General features: G+C 41.1%; 1 protein-coding gene across 1 annotated transcript in view; it reads right to left on the bottom strand.

Annotated features, from left to right (window-relative positions):
* The window catches only part of LOC107111311 (tyrosyl-DNA phosphodiesterase 1-like), a 33,657-nt gene extending 15,678 nt beyond the window's left edge, over positions 1-17,979 (bottom strand). The window contains exons 1-8 of the mRNA XM_015412273.1: positions 17,272-17,979; positions 16,209-16,252; positions 15,456-15,511; positions 12,628-12,724; positions 9,972-10,006; positions 5,929-6,021; positions 2,644-2,814; positions 1,121-1,199 (exon numbers count right to left, since the gene is read on the bottom strand). Of these exons, the coding sequence (XP_015267759.1) occupies positions 1,121-1,199; positions 2,644-2,814; positions 5,929-6,021; positions 9,972-10,006; positions 12,628-12,724; positions 15,456-15,511; positions 16,209-16,252; positions 17,272-17,974 (1,278 nt within the window). The 5' untranslated portion in view covers positions 17,975-17,979. The remainder of the gene's footprint in view (positions 1-1,120; positions 1,200-2,643; positions 2,815-5,928; positions 6,022-9,971; positions 10,007-12,627; positions 12,725-15,455; positions 15,512-16,208; positions 16,253-17,271) is intronic.
* Between the last annotated feature and the right edge of the window lie 3,039 nt (positions 17,980-21,018).

A 21,018-nucleotide genomic window follows, 5' to 3' on the forward strand; every position in this document is an offset into this window, starting at 1 on the left:
CCTTCCATGGGCTAGGGCTCCTATAGAATAAATGAGGTAGTAGTAAGGTATGTGAGCACCCAGTTCCGCAGAGCCCAAAAGCGACTTCCACATTCAAACCCTTTTAAAGACTATAGAAGCTCTGGAACTGAATGTTCATTTGAGACACTCTGTCACTGCACCATGTATCAATATCATTTTATCACAGCACATACAGTTTGATCTCCAATGGGTTTTGACACAAGAACAGATTGTTGCTGCATTCATTCTGCACAGTAAAAACTTTAAAATGGATGGTTGGGAGCAAATCAAGACATCATTATTCCCTTCCCTAGTTTTCGGGACTTTCAGCATACCTCCTCCCCCCCCTTGCTTGGGGGAACAAGGGGTCCCCCAGTCACCACAGACCTTGATCAATTACACACTTCCATAACAAACTATAGTTTATTTATTTATTTGATTTATATCCCACCCTCCCTGCTGAAGCAGGTTCAGGGCGGCTTACAAAGCCATTGGCGTCATAAAAACATTAAGACAATAAAAACATTTAATATTATATTTGTTATAACGTCCACATCAGAAATGATGGGTTGCTCACTGTCCTCCAAATCTGGATGTGGTTTGGAAACCTGGGGGGTAGGGTGGGAGGACAAACCAGCATTTAATTTTGGACATTGCAACAAACCTCCCTACCCATGGCCAAGGAGGATGAGAGATCCAGGACTGTTCCACAACAAACCATTGTTTGTCATTACATATCATTCACACCACAAAATCTAGGCTGTATCTCAAGTTACATTGTTTCGTCAATGCTCAGCACAAAAATTAACTCTACCTTTGGTACTCCAACTGGGAATGTAATTTCTATCTATACTATAGAAGCAGGATTCCATGTAGTACTAGAATATTCCTGACAGGTTATTTGCAGATATTAAAATTGCTGCTTAGCTGAAGCACCTTTCAATTGTCAAGTGTTGTATATGCAAGCAATCTTCTCCAGGGACAAAGAAACAGAGACCCAAATATTCTATTACATGCTATTTGTTTATGTGTAGCAAGATTCAAGGCTCATCAATGGGGGGAGTGATCAAGGTAACAGCACACAGACGAAAGAAAAGTCAATAGAAATCAAAATCAGTACCTTTCTTAGTCTAAGGTGGCCCCATTTCTCTTTTTCATAGTTTTGGTATCGACCTGGAGTAGACCCAACAAGATAGACTCTAGAGAAAAATATATGCAAGATGCCATGTAGGATAATTCTAAAATTAGGAGAAATTGCATCAAATTGTCTTATAATTAGGGATGGGCACGGACCAAAAAAATGGAGGTCCATGGAGGTTTGTGGTTTGTGAATTTCATGAACCACAACCTTCCACAGTTTATGAACCAGTTTGTGGTTTGTGAGGTCTGTGATGGGCGCAATGTGGAAATGGGTTCAGAAGACATTTAAATGCCTTCTGAGCCCACTTCATCATGCTGCAGTGGTGGTGCGACACCAGTCAGCTCAGGAGGCATTTAAATGCCTTTTGAGCCCACTTGTGGGTCATGCTATTGCGGCGGCGTGACGCCAGTCAGCTCAGGAGGCGTTTAAATACCTCCTGAGCTCAATCACGGCATGCCGCAATGGTGGCACAGCTTGAAAGGGTTCCTGGATACCAGCATGCCTGGCCCATAGACTGCTCCAACGGACCAAATGGACCACCTTAAAAAAATTGCAGTCCATCAAAACCACAAATGCATGGACCAGGCAAACAGACCATGAACTGGGCCCTGGTCTGTTACAAAATTAGGTTCATGGACTGGTCTGTGCCCATCCCTAGTTATAATTATACATTCTGCTCTAATGAAAGAAAAAATTTTCCAGTCAACTTTAAAATCTCAGAAGGATATTGATCTTCAGTGTACTTTACGGAGGAGCAGCAACTACACCAGCACGCGAACATCCAAGGAGCTACTTTGAAATCTGGGTATCAAACTTATCTCTAGTTATTCACTATGAAGTAAATTCAGGTCCTGTTTTCCCTTTATCAATTTATTAAAAAGTCAAGTATTATTATAAATTATTGCTTCCAACTAAACATGCACGATTCTAATTTTTTTGGTGCAATTCAGAACAATTTCAAACCACTACTTGTCAAGGAAGTTTCCATGTGTAAATGGTTTTCTATTTTCTCTTGCTTTAAAAGTACAGGGCCAAAATACACATAATTTACCCTGTTAATAATATGACATAAATATAAAATCTTTTCAGGCATAATAAGAGGTCTAAATACGTTAATTTAAAGAGTCCAACATAGAAACAATTCAAATAATAGAATCAGTGCTAAGGGCTAGGATGAGCTTAGCTTCCCTCCAAATGGCTGTCTGCAGTCCTAATAATGAAAAGCCTGTGCAATTTCTGGTCACTCCTCTTCAGTTCTACTGCCCTCTATGATAATCCCAAGGCCACAGTCAGGTCCACAGAAGGAGGGGGGGGAGATAGTATTTTACATGACAATACCTGTTTGCACAAAAAAACCCAATTTAGAAGCAGAAACCAAAGAGAGCTTCCATTTGAAGCAGCTTTATTCCTGGAGGAATTCTTGCCTGAGGCTCCCCAGAAATACAGAGCCAAATGTACACATTTTTTTTTAGAAGTATCTATTGTCCAAATGATGTACGCACCTTGTCTCTGAAAGATCATGTTGCTTGATTACTTCAACCCATTCATCGAGAGTTGGGGATTTGTACGACATCAAGTAAGTGATCAGATCAGACTTAAAATTGGTACGAGATTCACCAACAGACCCCGGCGTTCCGGGTGGTAGCTTTGGATACAGAGGACTCAGCCATATGCTAGAAAATAAACATAAGCGGGGGGGAAATGAATGCTGCATTGCAAAACTGTTGTATTGCACTTGTTTACTGTAGTCTAGTAACCAAAGAACATCTGATAAATTAAGTTTTATTTTACAGCAATTTGGATATTTACTTTTTCCAAATCAAAACAAAATCTCTCTATAGGCTTGGATCCAAAGAACTTTGGACAAAATGGAGCTTGCTTAACAGATTTCTGTTGCTTCCCTAGCACTGCAGCCATCTGTCCCCTCTGAAAAGCTTCTTCTAAACATAAAAGTACCATGGCAATTATATGGGATGCACAGAAGGGGGCTGCAACTGGGGTGGGGAGGGAAAGGTGGTGGAAACTCATGCTACTGTTGGCACAAGAACTGTTGGGGGGGCAGAGAGGCTACTTCCACTACTTGCCCTTCCCATTGCGGCCCCACTACACCCCTTCCCATGCTATAACCCAGAGGTCACCTGGTGTTCAACAGCGACTGGGGTGGGGGAGTGCTTAGGAGGCTGCAGCAAGCAGGGAACAGCAACAAACATTTACTTTGTACCCTCTGCTCTGGTCTCTGGATTCAAGCAACAATGTTTTTTGTATTTTAGGATATGTGGACTTTCAAACCAACAAGCACGACCACCATTTCCTTCAGCACAGCAAAGCAAGAAAGATGGTGGCTTCGTCTTACCTTCCAGATACTGACTCCCAAATCTACTTCTGAATCTTGGATAGTCATCAAAACCCTGATATCTGAGTCAGATCATATCCAGCCTCCTTCCGGAGTCCCTACACACTCTGAAGTCAGGAGCAATTCCTGATCTTGAGAGTGCTCTCCTCCAGGTCTTTAATATCACTACATGTGGACAAGAGGGTGTGGATCACAGTCAGGGAAATCCCACATCCCAATGACTGGCCATTGCCCGGTCCAGGCACCCCCATTCTGCACACGCTGAAAAGGAAAGGTAAGGCACATGCAAGCCAGTGTTCCCTCTAAGCTGAGTTAGTGTGAGCTAGCTCAGTTTTTTAGCCTCCGGCTCACACATTTTCGTCTTAGCTCAGGAAGGAGCAAACTAATTTATGCAGTGGCCAAATCGCTCACTCAAAACTTTAATGCCAGTAGTTCACAAAGTAGATTTTTTTGCTCACAAGACTCCACAGCTTAGAGGGCACATTGCGTGCAAGCCAGTGTGGTATAGAACTTAGGAGTGTCGGACTAGTATCTGGGAGACCCGGGTTCGCATGTCCACTAGTGCCATGGAAGCTGGCTGGGTGACCTTGAGCCAGGCATACTCTCTCAGCCTATCCTACCTCACAGGATTGTTGTGAGGGTAAAGTTGAGAGGAGAATGGCGTAAGCTGCTTGGGGTCCCACTGGGGAGAAAGGCAGGGTACAAATGAATGAATTAAATAAATAAATCCTGTACTGTTATGAATAGATATTTGGGACTGGGCAGTTCCTTTATTCTGTCTCTGTTACCGTCTCCAGTATCAGCTGTCTCGACTGGAGTACAGAGATGGACATCTCATTTTTTACACAACTTTCCACCGTCCCTTCCTGCCCCTGCTTACTTGCCTCCATTACTTTTTCAATTGCAGAGAGGGGGAAGCAAGAATAAATGAAACATTATGCAGATATCTTCGCAATATGTTACTTTCACCTTCAGAAACAATAAAGCCACTATGTTATCGACACACTGAACAACCAGGACTGCTGCTAGTTAAATAGACATATTTTCCAGTAAAGTAGACACATTTTTTGTTGACTTGATGACAAAAAACGGTTCTGCGCCTTAAAAAGACAACTGCTCGTTGTTATATTTGACACATTTTCTTTGTTCCTGGCAAGATTCCTCTTTGTAACTTTCCTTCAGGGAAAGAGATCAGAAGAGCTATTTAGACTCAAACCTCACAACTATATTCTGCCAGTAAACAAATTGTTATAAAGAATAAAACTTATCCGATTCAGAAGCCTGTTTTCTTTAATCAGTTGAAGATGGGGTTTAATGGCTTCAGTGTGTTTTGGGTAGAGAGAAACAGGCAACCATCACCTGTCAACCTTTCATCCAGGTGACCTTTAAAGTCCTGGAGCAGTAAAAGATCTAATGGTCTGAAGTTTATACCTATAAATATGAAACTACGTAAGACTTCTCCATTCTTGGTGACAGCTGAAATGTTAAATTTATTGCACAGGCCATTATAACAATCTTATACAAGCCTATATGGCCTAAAACCCTATCCTTATTCCTTCCAAGATCCACTGAGGACAGTAAGCAAATTAAACACCTATTTCCACCCATTCCCTTTCACAGAGCATCCTCTCTGGCTTGGGCCTCTTTGAGGCATGGCAGGGAGCTAGAACAAGAGGGCACAGTTTCTTCAGTTGGTGGAACATAGAACAGGGGGACTACTGCAGGTTCTGCAGAAGTAGAGATCTTTACTTTAGAAGCTGTGAGGTGAACCATCTGGCACTGTCTTGCAAGTTTGGACTCCAAACCTAAGCCCAGACTACAGTTAACATAATAAAAGCGCTTACAATTCATTTTTGAAGCCAAGAGCCTTTATTATTATAACTAATCCTACGTGCTTTCATTAATAACTATTATGTATTTTCAGAAACTCCTGGGTGACAAACTGCACTGTTTGAGACTGCCTAACCTGGAAGCCTACAAGGCGCTTAAGGCTAACCAGCGATAATACATCCCCTAGGAAACAGACAATGGACTTCCGGTCAGCTGCCAACAGGCTCTTTGTGTTGCCCCATTGAAAACTAGAGCAGGCAGTCTGCAAAGTCTTACACTTGCTGCTTTCTCACTAAAATGCTGCCGCAGCCTCTGACAGCCGAGCACACCACCTATTTCCTGTCTGCCTTTTTGCCAGCAAAGCACTATGGAAAGCAGAGGGCAAGGTGAAAGACTGGACCAGGGCCGTGGTTAACTCCAGCAGGTTTTTTAAAATTTCCCCATTTGTAAATATATGGTCTGAGTTGGTTTCACAGCTAAAAGGGGCTTTTCATGAAGCAAGGCAATTTGTGGGTAGAGTTAGAGAAGCTCTCCTGAAGTCAACATTTGAGTTTTTTAAAAAAGTAAGATGCCAAGTTAGGAATCTTAAAAACTCTGTGCTCACCCTTGTGTTTTCTGGCACCACTCAACTTCGATAAGATTGGATGTATGTATCACGACACGGAGGCCTTCCTCATAACACAATAACATCATTTTCCTACACAAAGCAAAAGTGTTAAAATGATCACAGGAAGAAAGGATTAAGAATGTTAAAAATCAGAGGGGCTCAAAATGCCACAGTTCTCTTTAACATACTTCAGATATGCACAAGACATAACTTTAAAGCCATGCAATAACTCTCATGATTTATCTTATTCTTTCTGTCTGGTGGTAACATTCACCGAATATACAGAAGTTGGTGCTGAGACAAACCGAATGCAGTCAGCATTGCTCTGAAACACAAACATGGCTGAACATTTTACCCTACACATATTTAGAGATGTAAAATTTCCGGAAATTTTGAAGCTTGGGAAAAAACCCAGTTTTTTTCAGAAAAAACGGAAATTTTCTGATAAATGGGAAAAAAATGCTACATTAGCACCTCTTTTTACTTTTCCAGATTGAAAGTCATTATGTTACTTTAGGAAAATAAAATATGACTGGACAACATGAAATTATCACAACTAGCATATTAAAAATATAGTGTACCCAAACAGTTATTACAAACAGAATTTACTTTTTAAATAATATTTATTTGTAATTGTAACAAATGGAGCAACAATCTCCTGAACTGTTTACTAGTTTATGTGGAACAGACACAAAAACCTCCACAAAGCAATTTTTTAAAATCCAGAAGTAACAATTATTCATATTTCCTCTTCACAGTATTAAATAATAATAAAAATTCTCATAAAAAGAATTGAAAAGAGGGGAAGTGTATAGAAGGGAGTGTGGGACTAAGTTTCAATTAATGGGCATGAAATTTAATCAGAATCATTTTCTGAGCTGTAATTATCAGTATCAGTTTCAGTCTCTGCTTTTGCAGCTACTCTGTTGTGTCTGTCATTATCCATTGGAGAGTTCAGTTTGTAACCTAGGACTTGCTTGTCCTCAGTGCACAGAAATTAGATTAATCGGATACCACACATATTTTTTAGAAATGATTTAGAAAATATTTGAACACCTTGTCTTAAAATATTTTATTCATCATGTTAAAATAAAACATTCCATAATCAATTTTTTTCTTTTTTTTCTTTTTTTCAATTTTTCGGAAAAAAACAAAAAAGGCTTCAGGGAAAAAACGGAAAAAACTGTTTTTTTTTCTGGGCCTTCACATCTCTACACATATTGCTTCAGAACCAACAAAGCCCCACTAAGGTACCAGCACTATCTCCTGCATAACAAAGATCTACAAATAGTAGGCAAAGACAAGCTCATGAGATTTTAAAGCTTTTGAATGGATCACTCACTAGTGCATAAAGTTAGGAACAGTGGACTTATGAAAGACAGACAACATTTGCTGGCATTTAAGAGTACAAACTGGCATAAAAATAAAAGCCTGCTTCCTACAGAGCAAACCTGCTTGTCTAATATTTGAAAAATCTTTTCTACTTCTGACATTATATGTGGCCAAAGTACTTTTAAAAAATTACTTATACTTTTTAGCAATTTTATTCTTATGGTCATTTTTAAAGGAAGTATGTAATTTATGAATCAAGTCCAACAGAATCCACTAACATCACATAGGTTCCGTTTTGCATAGATTTCATAAGTCCTTTAAAATATTTAATGAACAAAAATTACAGTAGAACACGAGACTGAAAGCATGGCATGTTATTTTGCCCCCCCCCCCAAGCTGGTTGCCTTAGAAACTGATACTTGAGAATGAAAATGCCCTGGGGAAATAATACGCTTAGTTCACATTGGTTTAATTTTTGAGCTTTGTGTGTTTGTGATGTTATGGTATTATTTGAGGTCTTGGAATGAGTCAGCAATCGCTTATTTAGAAACTGAACATTTCTTGCTGTGCACTGTAGCATTCAGAACAATCTAGACCGGGAACAACAGTGAAGTATCACTTCTGAGCAAAAACATTAACTGCTTAATGACAAAGAACTGAACGATTATAACTGAACGATTATAAAACAGGAAGCCGGACCAACATTGCTGTATTTGTCATCAGAATTTGTTACAACCAAGAGGTGAAAAGCAATCACAAGTAGTATCCCAGCTCCTGCAAGCAGCAGGTCGCTTCGGCTCTCCGTCAGGGAGGTGCCACGCTGGGGCCCAGACTGCCTGTGTAGCCACTGAACCCACTCCGCACTGGAGATCGCTAGGGGAAGGAGCTTAAGTAGCCTTAACACTAATAACTGTATTAGTATTTATTAAACATTCACTAATAATAATTTTATGAAACAATGAATCTTTAGAAATAGAACATTTTTCAGAATAATAAAGCACTGGAAAATCTTCTGCCTCATATCTCCAGAGATACTTGCAAACTGACACTAATGCTTCATGTGGAAGTGTTTCTAAACATTATGACAGGGAGAAGGAAGTCTTGCCACAGGAATGCTACCATGGGCTGCATCTTCTCAGCAGGTACAGTGTATGGTCATATCCTCATATCCAAGATGAAAGAATTAGAAACACCTCTTGTGCTGCTGTGATGCTGTGCACAGAAAACATGAACAGACTCTGCAACCAACCAAAGCTCTGCTCCCCAGGAGAATACAGAACAGGAAGACTCATAGTTCAGCTTGTACCTGAACTTAACACAGGGCTTAAAAAGCCATTTGTCTTGCTTCCTGTCACAATTAAAAGTGTCCCACAAATGGCCAGGAAGGGAAGTTTTTGTGCAATAACTAATCTAGATACGTGTGGTCAAGCAGACAGGTAATAAAATCGCCAGGGTTTTTTGTTTATTTTTTAAACCACAACACTATTGCTGTATCTTCAGCAGCAGCAGTTGATATGCAGAAACCAAGCAGGTGCCCCATCTCTATTTCCATGCCAGGAAAAACTCTTACATGCTGAATCTCCGTGTTAGAATGTGGCTTTATTGGGCTTTAAGTACAAAAACAGACTGAACAAGACTGCTACCATTGTCAAGTTTTTCCTTAATCAAATACATATCACCTGTCATAAGCAGTTTATATACGTTTTGTCACTGGTAAACAGTGAGCCCATGAAGAAAGTTACCAGCTACTGCTGAAGTCCGTGTTAAGCACACAGATCCAAAGCATCATACATTGAATTCCATGGGTATCACTACAGATGTGAAGGCCCAGAAAAAAAATGGAAAAATTCGGGGGGAAACCGTTTTTTTTCCTGTTTTTTTCCCTGAAGCCTTTTTGTTTTTTTCCGAAAAATTGGAAAAATTGAAAAACTAAAAGAAAAGAAAAAAAAATGATTATGGAACGTTTTATTTTAACATGATGAATAAGACCAGGTGTTCAAATATTTGCGAAATCATTTCTAAAATATATATATATGGTATCAGATGGATGTAATTTCTGTGCACTGAAGACAAGCAAGTCCTAGGTTACAAGCTGAACTCTCCAATGCAAGAACAAGATGCATTTCTTCCTTTAGGAGGTGCTGTTGTCACAAGAAAAGAAAACAGTTTCAGTTTTGTTTTTGCATGTGGGTGGGTATTCTGTTTGTAATAATTGTTTGGATACACTATATTTTTAATATGCTAGTTGTGATAATTTCATGCCAAGTAAAAATGCCCATAGTCATATTTTATGTTCCTAAAGTAACAGAATGACTTTCAAACTAGAAAAGACAAAAGAAATGCTAATGTAGCATTTTTTTCAATTTTTCCGATAATTTCCGTTTTTTTCTGGGGGAAAAACTGGGTTTTTTCCCGAGCTTCAAAATTTCCGGAAATTTTACATCTCTAGGTATCACCAAGGAAGGGTGGGGGGCCCCTCCAGAGCAGCAGAGATGTAGAAAAACAAAAGGAAAGAAATGTTACCCATTACCTCCCCTTCTCTACTGCATACTGAGATGCTTTGTGCAGTGGCCTCTCTAGGTCCCACCTTATGATTATAGACTCTACCGGCAGCTGTAGACATCAGCACAAATTTTAAAATCATCATATTATGAAAGTATCATATTATTGTCAAAACTGCTTTTGTCGTAAGCGCTATCATTACTTACGTGTGGTGGGTTCCAAAGGGAAAATCCAGCTTCGCCTACAATAAGAACAGCATTCTTAAAAGATGTTTTCCAGGACAGCAAATCTCATCATTACACTATTTTAAAAGAAAGCTACTTTTTTAAAAAGCTTACTGCTCTCAGGTTGCCTCAACGCAAATTGCATAATAGTCTTTTCACCTAATGATTATGCACATCTTCAGATTCTGCGAAGTTACTCTCTAGGTTACCCAGGGCAAGGACATCACCTGACTGGCTGCCTGGGGCATTGAATGGTTAGAGGGCAGCACAAGGGAGGAGGCAACGGGCATGGCCTCCAAGATCTGTACCAATGCTGTGAAGTGTCTTTGCTGCAGCCCATCTTGGAGATGGCATGGATGGCATGGGAGGAGGGATATACTCTGTTGCTGCTGTGAGGTCCAAGACAGACAGCAGAGCACCTCTGCAGCCCACCTTGGATTTAGAAGGGGGTCAATACTGCAGTCACCCAGGTCCAAGCTGCAATAGAGAAGCTTACCTTGGAACCAGTGGAGGATAGCACATGATGAGGATGCTTGGGGCAGCAAAATGCTTTGAGCCAGTCCTGGGTTTTATGCATAATTCTCCACTAACAAGGTTATACGTTGCAGTTCACTCAACTCAGACTTTTAGCTAAAGGTGTGTGCCAGTTTGGTGTAGTGGTTAAGTGCGCAGACTGTAATCTGGAAGAACCAGGTTTGATTCCCCACTTCTCCACTTGCAGCGGCTAGATGACCCTGGGCAAGCCATAGTTCTGTCAGCTGTTCTCTCAAGGACAGTTCTCTCAGAGCTCTCTCAGCCCCACCTACCTCACAGGGTGTCTGTTGTGGGGAGGGGAAGGAGTTTGTAAGCTGCTCTGAGACTCTGAGTGAAGGGTGGGGTATAAATCCAATCTCCTACTACTACTACTTGTGGATGGGCTATGTTACACCGCGCACTGAGATGCATATGAAAGGTGAAGCAAAATCCACAGACATTCTTCCACTTGGGCAAGCAGAAGAACTCTGTCAAACTGATCTATTGTAGTGTTGTGCAAAGTCTTCCATAAGTGCTGGAAAAACAATGCTAGCAGCTCATGGTTCTTGGCTCTAACCTTGTTGATACTGATAAAATTCTCTCAAAATTTAAGGACAAACAATGAAATACCTATACAAGAAAAACGATTTTGCTAAACTGATTCATAGAAACCTGGAGTGAAAACAAATCAGACTCTAGAAGAGATAATTTAGAAAGTCAGATGTGATATTTTGACTTGGGATGTTCCCACTGAAAACCACTGAGTAATTAATGAGCTGTACTTTTCTGTCCACTAAAATTTTCCAGTCTGCAAATTCAAAACCAGCTACGTTCCATAGTCATTTACTTTTCAAACACTGGGTTGGTTCATTTCTTAAAATGTCCATGCATGGAAGTGTACAACTTCCCCCCCTCCCACCGCAGCCCCAAATGCCCCTGAAATGCTGCTCCTAGGAGAAGGGGGACCCCCACAAGTCAAAACCTGCCTCCCATCACACATACAGAGCATTTCTACAGGATCCAAGCTAGTGAGAATAAGTAAATGATACTCTACAAAACCAAGGAAGAGCAGACTGCTTTAGAAGTCATCCACGCATTTTTACAGGATACAGCAGTGAAGATATTCCTCTTAAATGGATGAAAAAGACTCAGTGTCTCTGAACATGCAGCCCCTGCATTATTCCCGTTCTTCCTATTGCTTCCTACAGAGGTGCTTAAGAGTAGGGGGGGCATGATGACAGAGGCAGGAAGTGCTGCCTAGTCCTTAAATGTGTAGGCTATCCTGAGGCTAGAACAGGGCTCAGTATGTGGTCATCTTCAGAAACACTGGCAATTGATTTTCAAAGCAATCATTTAATGGGACAAAAAGCTGTTGCACAGAAAACAGGAGTGAAGTGGAAAGGGACTCCTCTCAGGTGCAGCAGGTGAAGTGAGGGGAAATCCCTCACTGTTCCACTTTGTTGCTGCTTGCTAAAAAGGGAATTGTGCTTATGCTATGCATGTAATAAGCCAGTGTGCACGTCAGTTGATGCATGTTCACATGTGTTCATGGAGACAGGGCTTATACTAAAGAACGTAACTATATCCATACATGAGAAACATGTATGTTGACGCTACCAGCTGATCTGTGTGGGTTCCTTCCAAACATGTTCTCAGTGAATAATTCTTAAGCATTTTTGATATTTTATTGATATGGTCTAAAAATGTATGGTCTAAATTTTTATTTATGGTCTAATAGTCTAAAATGGTCTAAAAATTAATGGTCTAAAAATTAAATGTGAGCCCAATGAATAGAGAGAACACCTGACATTGGCCAATTAGTCTTTGCATGTAAAAATTCTAAAAGCTCCATGTAACAGCAAATATAAATAGTGAGGTGGGTTGGTTTTTTTTAGAAAAGATAATAAATTTAATGAACGACATTCAGAATATCAAGAATTTTTTACAGTAATATATATTTAACATAGTAAACAAAAAAAGTTCTTTATACAATGAAAACAGATAAAAGTTAAATACTAGTTAAGTAGCCCAAGCAGAACACCTGGTTCAGCACAGGATACCACTGGTGAATTGCGGCACAGAATACCTTACTTTTGTTAATAAAGAGGTGACAAAAGTATATTACCTGGCACAAGCGAACGTTTTGATAGGCCTTTGCTTGATGGTGCAGATCAGCCTTGGACTCTCGTGTCTCTCCAAGGACAATTAATAAAGGTTTGTCCCTTAAAGTAAAAGAAAGGATTCATGGTATGTAAAGATTTTTTCATATGTTCTAAGTATACATCATTAAACCTGCAAAGAGGGAAAATGCGGGAGCCAACCCCATCACTGTTTTATGGGTGCTAACCACAATGTATGTACTGAGTCTACAAATGTTCAAGTTTACTTGTGTAGGACTCTCACCACATTTATACAGAAGCTAAATAATAAGGGAGCAAAGATTCATCCTTGCTTCACACCTCTCTTGACTGAAACAGATGGGACAGATGACCTTGTGGGTTACATCTCACTGACAAATAGCTGTTCTCATGTAGTATGCATATATAAGGGCAAGCAGTCTGCGGTCTACCGTGGAAGCTTCTAGTTCTGGCCATAATCTGTTGCATGAGATACTATCAAATGCCATCTTATAATCAACAAAGGCTAAAGTGCCCCATGTGGCCTGGCGGTATATTTCCCCACTACATGATGCAGAATCAAGCACTGATCCATTGTGGAGCAATCACTTCTGAAACCTGCTTGTTCCTCAGCAATATAGTTCCTGGTTACAAAAAGGTATAAGGTGTATTGTAGGACTAATGCCGTTTGATCACTACAATATCACTTTAACAATTTTTATAAGAACCTTATTGGAACAATGTGTATTAAACCTAAACAATATAATGTTAGCTAACTTTCTAATGACAATGTTGTACATTTTTATTGAAGAAAACCATGGATATCAAAAGGGTGTTATTAGGCTATAACTACTGTGAGTTTCTAAGAAGGCTGTACTAAGTGAGTTTTGGTCCATTTTTTCAAGTATAGGATACCATTTAACAAAAAAGTCCTGGTAGGCTGAAAAATGGTCTGGTTGTGCTATTCCAGCTGTAATCTTACCTTTAATTGGTATAACCATATCTTGGTATACCACTGGTTAATTGATGGAGAACTTTTCAGGGAGAGGTTTGCACACAAGGAGGTACATGTGGGACAGGACACATTGCAAAGCAACCCAAGTGAAACTTTCCTAGTTATGCCTGTGAGACCTAACATTCCACAGAACAGGGTCCCCACCCCTTTTGAGCCTGTGGGCTCCTGTGGAATTCTGACACATGAAGGTGGGCACAACCATAAAAGGCTGCCACAGGAGGCAGAGCCAATCACAAATGTCATGGAGTGAAGTTATGCATTACTGTAATAGCCACGTTTCAGGCAGAAGCTCTCCTTCCCAGGATGCCTTCGAAAATGACTGCATTGTTTAAAAACATTTTCTTGAATATACACAGCTTACCTTCAGTCCTACAGTGAAGATCCTTGTGCTGTGGTGGAAGTTGCTGCCAAAGCAGTGTTGCTGTTTTTTTAATCTGCACAGCCAATCAGATCCCCAGTCAGGGCAATCACAAGCCCTGCAGGGCAAAAGCCCCATCCAGCCCCACCCACTTCCTAAAAACACTTGCAGGTTCCAAATAAGATGCCAACAGGGTGGCCATGTTGGGGACCCCTGTTGTAGAGCAACGCACCTAAAGTTTCATGATTCAACACCTTAATATAAGCAGCAGTTGCCATTTTTGCTTCCAAGTAACAGACGACATTAGCAAGACAGAACTCTACCTATCTCTAAACTGGTTTGCTTCAAGACCTCATTTTATTTATTTTGTTTATTTATGATTGTGTCACTTTATGATTCAGTAGCTTTATGTATGTGCTGCTGGCCCAGTGCAGAGATGCAAAAATTCTGAATACTTTGAAAAGGAGGAAATGGGAGATTAGGGGGAAATCGAAACATAGGCAATACTCCATCGACCCTAAACTTATTTTTACAGCTTTAACAACAACAAAAATGTATAATTTATAACTTAGCACAAAAAACTTGTAATTTGGCATATCTACACAGCCCACACAAGGACTGCATCAACGACAAACATTGCAATTTAAACACTGCACATGGAGAAGAAGTCTCAGTGATGATAATGATGCTTACCGCCATTCTAGAAAGATGGTATCAAGCAACAGCTGTGTATCAATAACCTTTAACTGTTAACTGCAGGGCTATTTTTGGGCAGGAACGCACAGGAACGGAGTTCCAGCTGGCTCCTGAGTTGGCCATGCCCAGCCGGAACTCATTAGCATAATATGCCACACCCAACAGCAGAAACTAATGAGGATTGGCTACATTAGGGGTGTGTGGTCTAACATGCAAAGAAGTTCCTGCTACAAAAAAAAGCCCAGGGTTTTGACAAACAAAGTAAACAGAATAAGAAGCAAAAGGTGAGTGTGGTAACATGGGGGTGTGGTCTAATATGCTAATGAGCTGTGATGCCAGGGGAGTGGCTTAATATGCTAATGCGTTTCTGCTGTTGGGTGTGGTCTATTATGCTAATGAGTTCCTGCTGGGCTTTTTCTACAAAAAAAGCCCTGGTTAACTGAAAAGCCTTTCGGCAGTGCTCTTTGAAGACAACAGCGCCAGCTAATGAAAGGTAGCTTTTACGGCAAGTACACTGATATCCTTTAATGTACAATGGCAAGCTGGAAAATATAAATGAGTAATGGGAAGGAGAGCGGTGCTCTTTGAAGACAACAGCACCAGCTAATGAAAGGTAGCTTTTATGGCAAGTACACTAATATCATTTAATGTACAATGGCAAGTTGGAAAATATAAATGAGTAATGGGAAGGAGAAGGCTAGATAATTTTTATATTCAGCAAGAATAGAAAGGCACTGTAAGGGAGAGCTCCTCTCATAGCAAATTACCTGAATTCCTCCGGGTACTGATTAATAAGCCACTCCACATCTATACGATAGTTAAACTTGGCCATGTAGAGAAAAAGAAGCATTGGTTAGAAAGGAACAGCGCCTATAAACTGGTATTTTCTTATTAATAATGATATATATGACCTCTTAAGATTTTTAAAATCATAAGTCTATTGTTGAAAAAGGTACAGGTGGAATGGAAAGTGCTTGTCAAGGCAAAGGATGAACAGAGGTGGTTTGCCATTTTCGGCATCTGAGTAACAGCCCTGAACTTCCGACCCTGCTTAACTTCTGAGATGTGACAAGATCAAGCTATTTCCTAATTTGTTGCCACACATGCATAAAATATGTACACAAAACATTATGCTCAAAGAACAGCTTAAAAATCAACACGGCACCTAAATAATATCTTCATTACTGTTAAATCTTAATTGGAACCTAAGTATCACACTCTATAATGCCTTCACAATCTCCAATCAGATTTCAATAGAAGAATGTAGAAACATAAGTTACATTACATATTTTTGGAAAATTTGGGGCTTTATCAATAAACAAATTGGGCATAAAACCCTTTGCTAACAAAAGACATATGCATGTGCATAACAGAGAAAATAAACAGCTACCCATTTCCAAAAGACAGTATGACAAACTATCCTCAGAAAACTGTTCCAACTACTTACTGGAACTAAGGGCAATCTGAATGAGTGATATAGCACTATGTTTTTAAAAAGGAATATGAATGCACAACCTTACCTGAGCAGATGACACAAGAGTCCCCAAAGGGGGAGACAAAATATCTGTAATAAGTTAGAAAGATTATAAGCAAAAAGTTATTATTGAAATAGATACCAAGAAATAATTTGCTTTTCAACTGAGTTTATTCACAAGCTTAACTGTTGGACATGAAGTATACAATAAACAATGGTAAATAAATCAAATCATATACATTGCATGTTTTCTAACAATAGAAGTAACTACTAAATCTTCTGTGATCCCCTTCACCATGTACTATAATATTCATTCAATTCTCTGTGCAAATAAATTTGCTGGCATACCTTTCAGTATCAGTTTCTTATCAGCACATTCCTTAATATTTAAAAATGCATATTCTGCCTCTTTATAGATTAAAACAACTTTTCAATAAATCATAGCACTTACAGCAAGATAAATGCCACCACAGTTTCTCTTAAGCTAAATGATACTAAGATAGTCACATCACTGGAACAAACCCCTTTTGCAAAAGAACATATCATGCACTGCCTCCTAAAAGAAAGCAAGGAGCTGGTCCTACAGATATCTCTATCTAACATATTTATCCTGTCCTTCCAGCAAGGGACTCAGGGTGGCACAGATTTCCCATTTAAATTTCTCAAAAATACAGTGTGGTAAATTAGGCTGAGAAACAATGCTCCCTCTAAGCTGTGGAGTCTTGTGAGCAAAAATTCTACTTTGTATTACAGTTGTGAGCGAGTGATTTGGCTGCTTAGAGTTTGCTCTGGAGCCATCTTTCCTGAACCAAGAAAAAAATGTGTGAGCCAGAGGCTAAAAAATTGTGAGCTAGCTCATACTAGCTCAGCTTAGTGGGAACACTGCTGAGAAAGTGTGACTAGCTCAAGGTTAACTAGTGAGCTCCACAGAACTGTGAGATCTGAACCTCACTTGCCCAGCTGTTAGTCCAACACTCTAACCACTGCAATACACAAGCTTCACAGGAAGTCCATTCCAAAGAACTGGTGCTACAACAAACAAGCAGTTTGAACTAAATATGTAATGCAGACAGAAGCTGAAAGTTCTTGTCATGTTGGTTCATGCTTACCTGTTATGTGAAGGGCTTCAGAGTTATATTTGTACTCAATTCCTTCTACTTTGGTGAGGAAAAATCTGAAAGGATTCCCTTCATCCAACAGATCCCAAGTGTCCTGCACTTTGCCTGGTGGCTCTGCAGATTTATGGTTCAGTGAAAGTTCATCACCCTCTTCCTGTCTGACCCCGGGGGCTGCTGCATCTCTTCTCTTCACCTCGCCTTTGCAATCACCCTCTTCATTGTTACTTGTAAGGCACCAACCTAAACCTTCTTGAGAGAGTCTCTTTGGGGCTGGCAGCACCTCTGACACAGACTTTCCATCATTTCCAGACCTTCCTACAGCCCTCTTTCTTTCCAATTTGGGGCACTCTCTTTTCCAATGGCCCAGCTCACGACAATAGGCACACATATTCTTGGGCAAGGGTCGCCGTTTTGCAATAGCCTGGGCTCTAATTGAGGGAAATTCCCTTCGCTTCTCTTCCTGACCTTGCTGGCTCATAATTGATGCAATTCGGGCTGCTTGTTGCTTCATTTGCTTTTCCTCTTCTTTTTCTCTATTTCTATCCACATACACTTTAGACGCAATTTCCACCAACTCAGGGTCCTCGTCTTTTTCTTGACAAACCTCATACAATGTGTTCAGATTTGTTTGCTTGGGGACTGCTTGTTTCATTCCCCTTAAAAGTGCAGTCCTATAACTCTCATGCAACTGCATGCCTGCCAGGAAAGTGTGGTCCCAGTTAGGGTTTGTAAGAGGAACCACTTCATCTACAGGTTGCCCATTATTGTCCTGTTGGTCCTTTTGAGCAAGGGTGCGAGCTTTATGTAAAACCATCCACTTCTCCTCTGGACTAAGGAGAACATCTAAGCAAGTCTGACAATCTGCCCAGGTAGGCTTACGGGTGGCAAAAATGTTCTGAAAGAGGGCATGGACTCTTTCAGGATCTTGTGTCAAGGAAGGAATATTTTGCTTCCAATTTAACAAGTCCGAGGCAGTGAATGGCACATGCACAGAGGAGACATCTCCTCTGGCATTCAACACTTCTCTAAGAGGAAGCTGTCTGGACACCATGGGGTCTTCATTAGCTGGCACTTTAGGGGCCACAGCTTCCCTCAGTTCTTGTCTGCCCTCCCGAATTGACATGGCTTGACTAAGTCCAGAGCTGGAATTTCTGGACTCTGACCCAGAGTTTAATACATTTGGAGTGCTTCTCAAATCTGCCTCACTACTGTACCCTGCTGCTTGGCCCAAATAGGGAGGAGGAGATGAAGTGGGGACTGAAGGAAGGGGGGATGAAGTAGCCACTCCTAATAGCAACTGGGGTAACCCATAACCATCTAATCTAGGGTACAAACTCCCCTGAACTCCACCCACTGGATCAGCATTATCAGTGGATTTTAGCACCTTATTTGGCTTGGAAGGTTTAAGAGGCATCTGAAGCTGTCTGGACACCATGGGGTCTTCATTACCTGGCACTTCTGGGGCCATAGCTTCCCTCAGTTCTCGTCTGCCCTCCCAAATTGACACGGCTTGACTAAGTCCAGAGCTAGAATTTCTGGACTCTGACCCAGAGTTTAATAAACTTGGAGTGCTTCTCACATCTGCCTCACTACTGGACCCTGCTGCTTGGGCCAAATAGGGATGAGGAGATGAAGTGGGGACTGAAGAAGGAAGGGGGGATGAAGTAGCCACTCCTAACAGCAACTTGGGTACTTCATAACCATCTAATCTAGGGTACAACGGCCTCCTCATAACTCCACCCACCGGATCAGCATTATCAATGGATTTTAGCACCTTAGCCTTTGGCTTGGCAGGGGGTTTGGTATTTGGCATACATTTTTCATTCTTTCGCAATATCTTCTTATTGCAACTTCCACAACCTTTCAATAGACTAGGGTGAGTAATTGCATATATCCAAAAAACAACATAATCTGCTTCATCATTCTTTCCTTCCCTTTTACAAAAGTTATGCAAATCGCACACAATATTCAATTTGTATGTTCCCTCAACTGGCCAAGGATCATTATCGAGGGAATAGAATGGCCAATTCGAAGTACAATAATCAATTAAACGGGATACAGGATAATCCAAGTAATCATCAGTTATAACTTCCCAGCTATTAACCAGACACTGGAGAGGGCTCCGAGGCTGTCCAGATTTACTCTGTTTGGCTCCCATTGTGGACACTGGGACACGCAGCCTTTTCCTCTGCAGGTTCTATGCCCAATTTTTTCCAACCTGTTCCAACCTCTAGAGAGCTGTGCTCAATTTACTCCAACCTATTTACTTTATGCCTACTTACTCTTGTAAACAGAACTTTACTACACTAAAGGGGACCTCAGCAACAAAACCCTGATAAATCCGTTAAAACAGCATCAGCTTCTTATTCCATATAGTAAACAACTTTTAGATACGCACGGATGCCTATCAATTACAGAGCCTGAACTTCCTTTATATCTATATATCTATTATAAGTACCTTTGCCAAGCATGCATTTCTTTTTGTCCCTTATTTAGAACACCGCCTATAATAGAGCAAAACTACTTTTCCTGTTTTTCTCCAGTTGTTTCCAACTATCCTGCTGGATCAGCTACTTCGAGAACATCGTATCCACTTTACCGCATCCTGTTTCGCATGCCACAAGTTTCTGAAATTAGTTTGCCCGAGCAGCACTTTCAAGAGGAGGAGTGCATTTTACTGCAGGTCCACTGTAAAAGGAATGTCGTTTCCTCTCCAGTCGGGACAACCGAAATCCCACGCGCTTTTTCACTTATCAAAAAGCAGCCGCCACCCCCCCCCCCAAAAAAAAACCCTCGAAATCTCAAGCACTTCTTTGCTTAACAGAAAGCAGTCAAAAAAATTTAATAAGCGGTCTGCCACAAAAACTAGCACCGACCGAGACAAGCCAAGAAAGAAACCTTTTCTCGCACGTTCCCCCCTTCGGAGCAGAATGAAACTAAAACACCGGAAAGGGCCAGTTCCATGAAGTCGAAATTCCGGGGGGGGGGGAACTGTAATTTAATGATTGACACTTTATTCCACCAATGTTGCCTACGGGGATGTGACGCCAAAAGCGCTTTCCCGCCCACTTGTATCCTTTGGGGCTTCTTCGAGCTTTTCGGCCAATGAACGGTGGCGTTGTGGTTGCTAGGGGGAAGTTGAATGTGGGTCGCTTGGTTGCTGTTGGAAGTTTCACTGCGGGTTCCTGTCGGCGGGGTGTGCGCGGCGGTCGGGCGAGCAGAGGGAGGCATGGGGCGCCTTCGTGATGCGCATCTCCGGGAGCGATGGGTGTAGCTACGTGAGAGGGCCGGTTTCGGAGTCTTTTGCCTTGAAGCATGTGGCTGTGCTCCGCTGGGTGTCGGCCAAGCTGCAGTCAGATTGCCTTGAAGTCTTTTGGAGGGGCGGCCCTGTTCGTCTGTGGCACCAAAACATGAGGAGGAGGCTGGCGACACCCTAAAGACTTCTCTCCGTTTTATTCCAGCATCAGTTTTCGTGAACTCTAGCCCCTTTTCCTGTCACTGTGAATGAATCCTCACCTCCCACTGAATAGACCCGAGTAGGATTCTGGATAGACTTCCTTAGGATTGCTCAGGTAATGTAGGTAATTGGTGGTGGGGGGGGGGGTAACAAAAAGCAGCGTCAAGGGGCCCTGAAGTGCAGGAAATATTGGCTGAAATGTAGTTATACATTCTCAGACGTTATCAACAAAACGTACAGCCTCTTAACTAGTTTTGATGATGTACTTAACACGTGTAATG

This window comes from Gekko japonicus, unplaced genomic scaffold (genome assembly GCF_001447785.1).
Source record: "Gekko japonicus isolate JY-2015 unplaced genomic scaffold, Gekko_japonicus_V1.1 scaffold3098, whole genome shotgun sequence".
Taxonomy (NCBI): Eukaryota; Metazoa; Chordata; class Lepidosauria; order Squamata; family Gekkonidae; genus Gekko; species Gekko japonicus.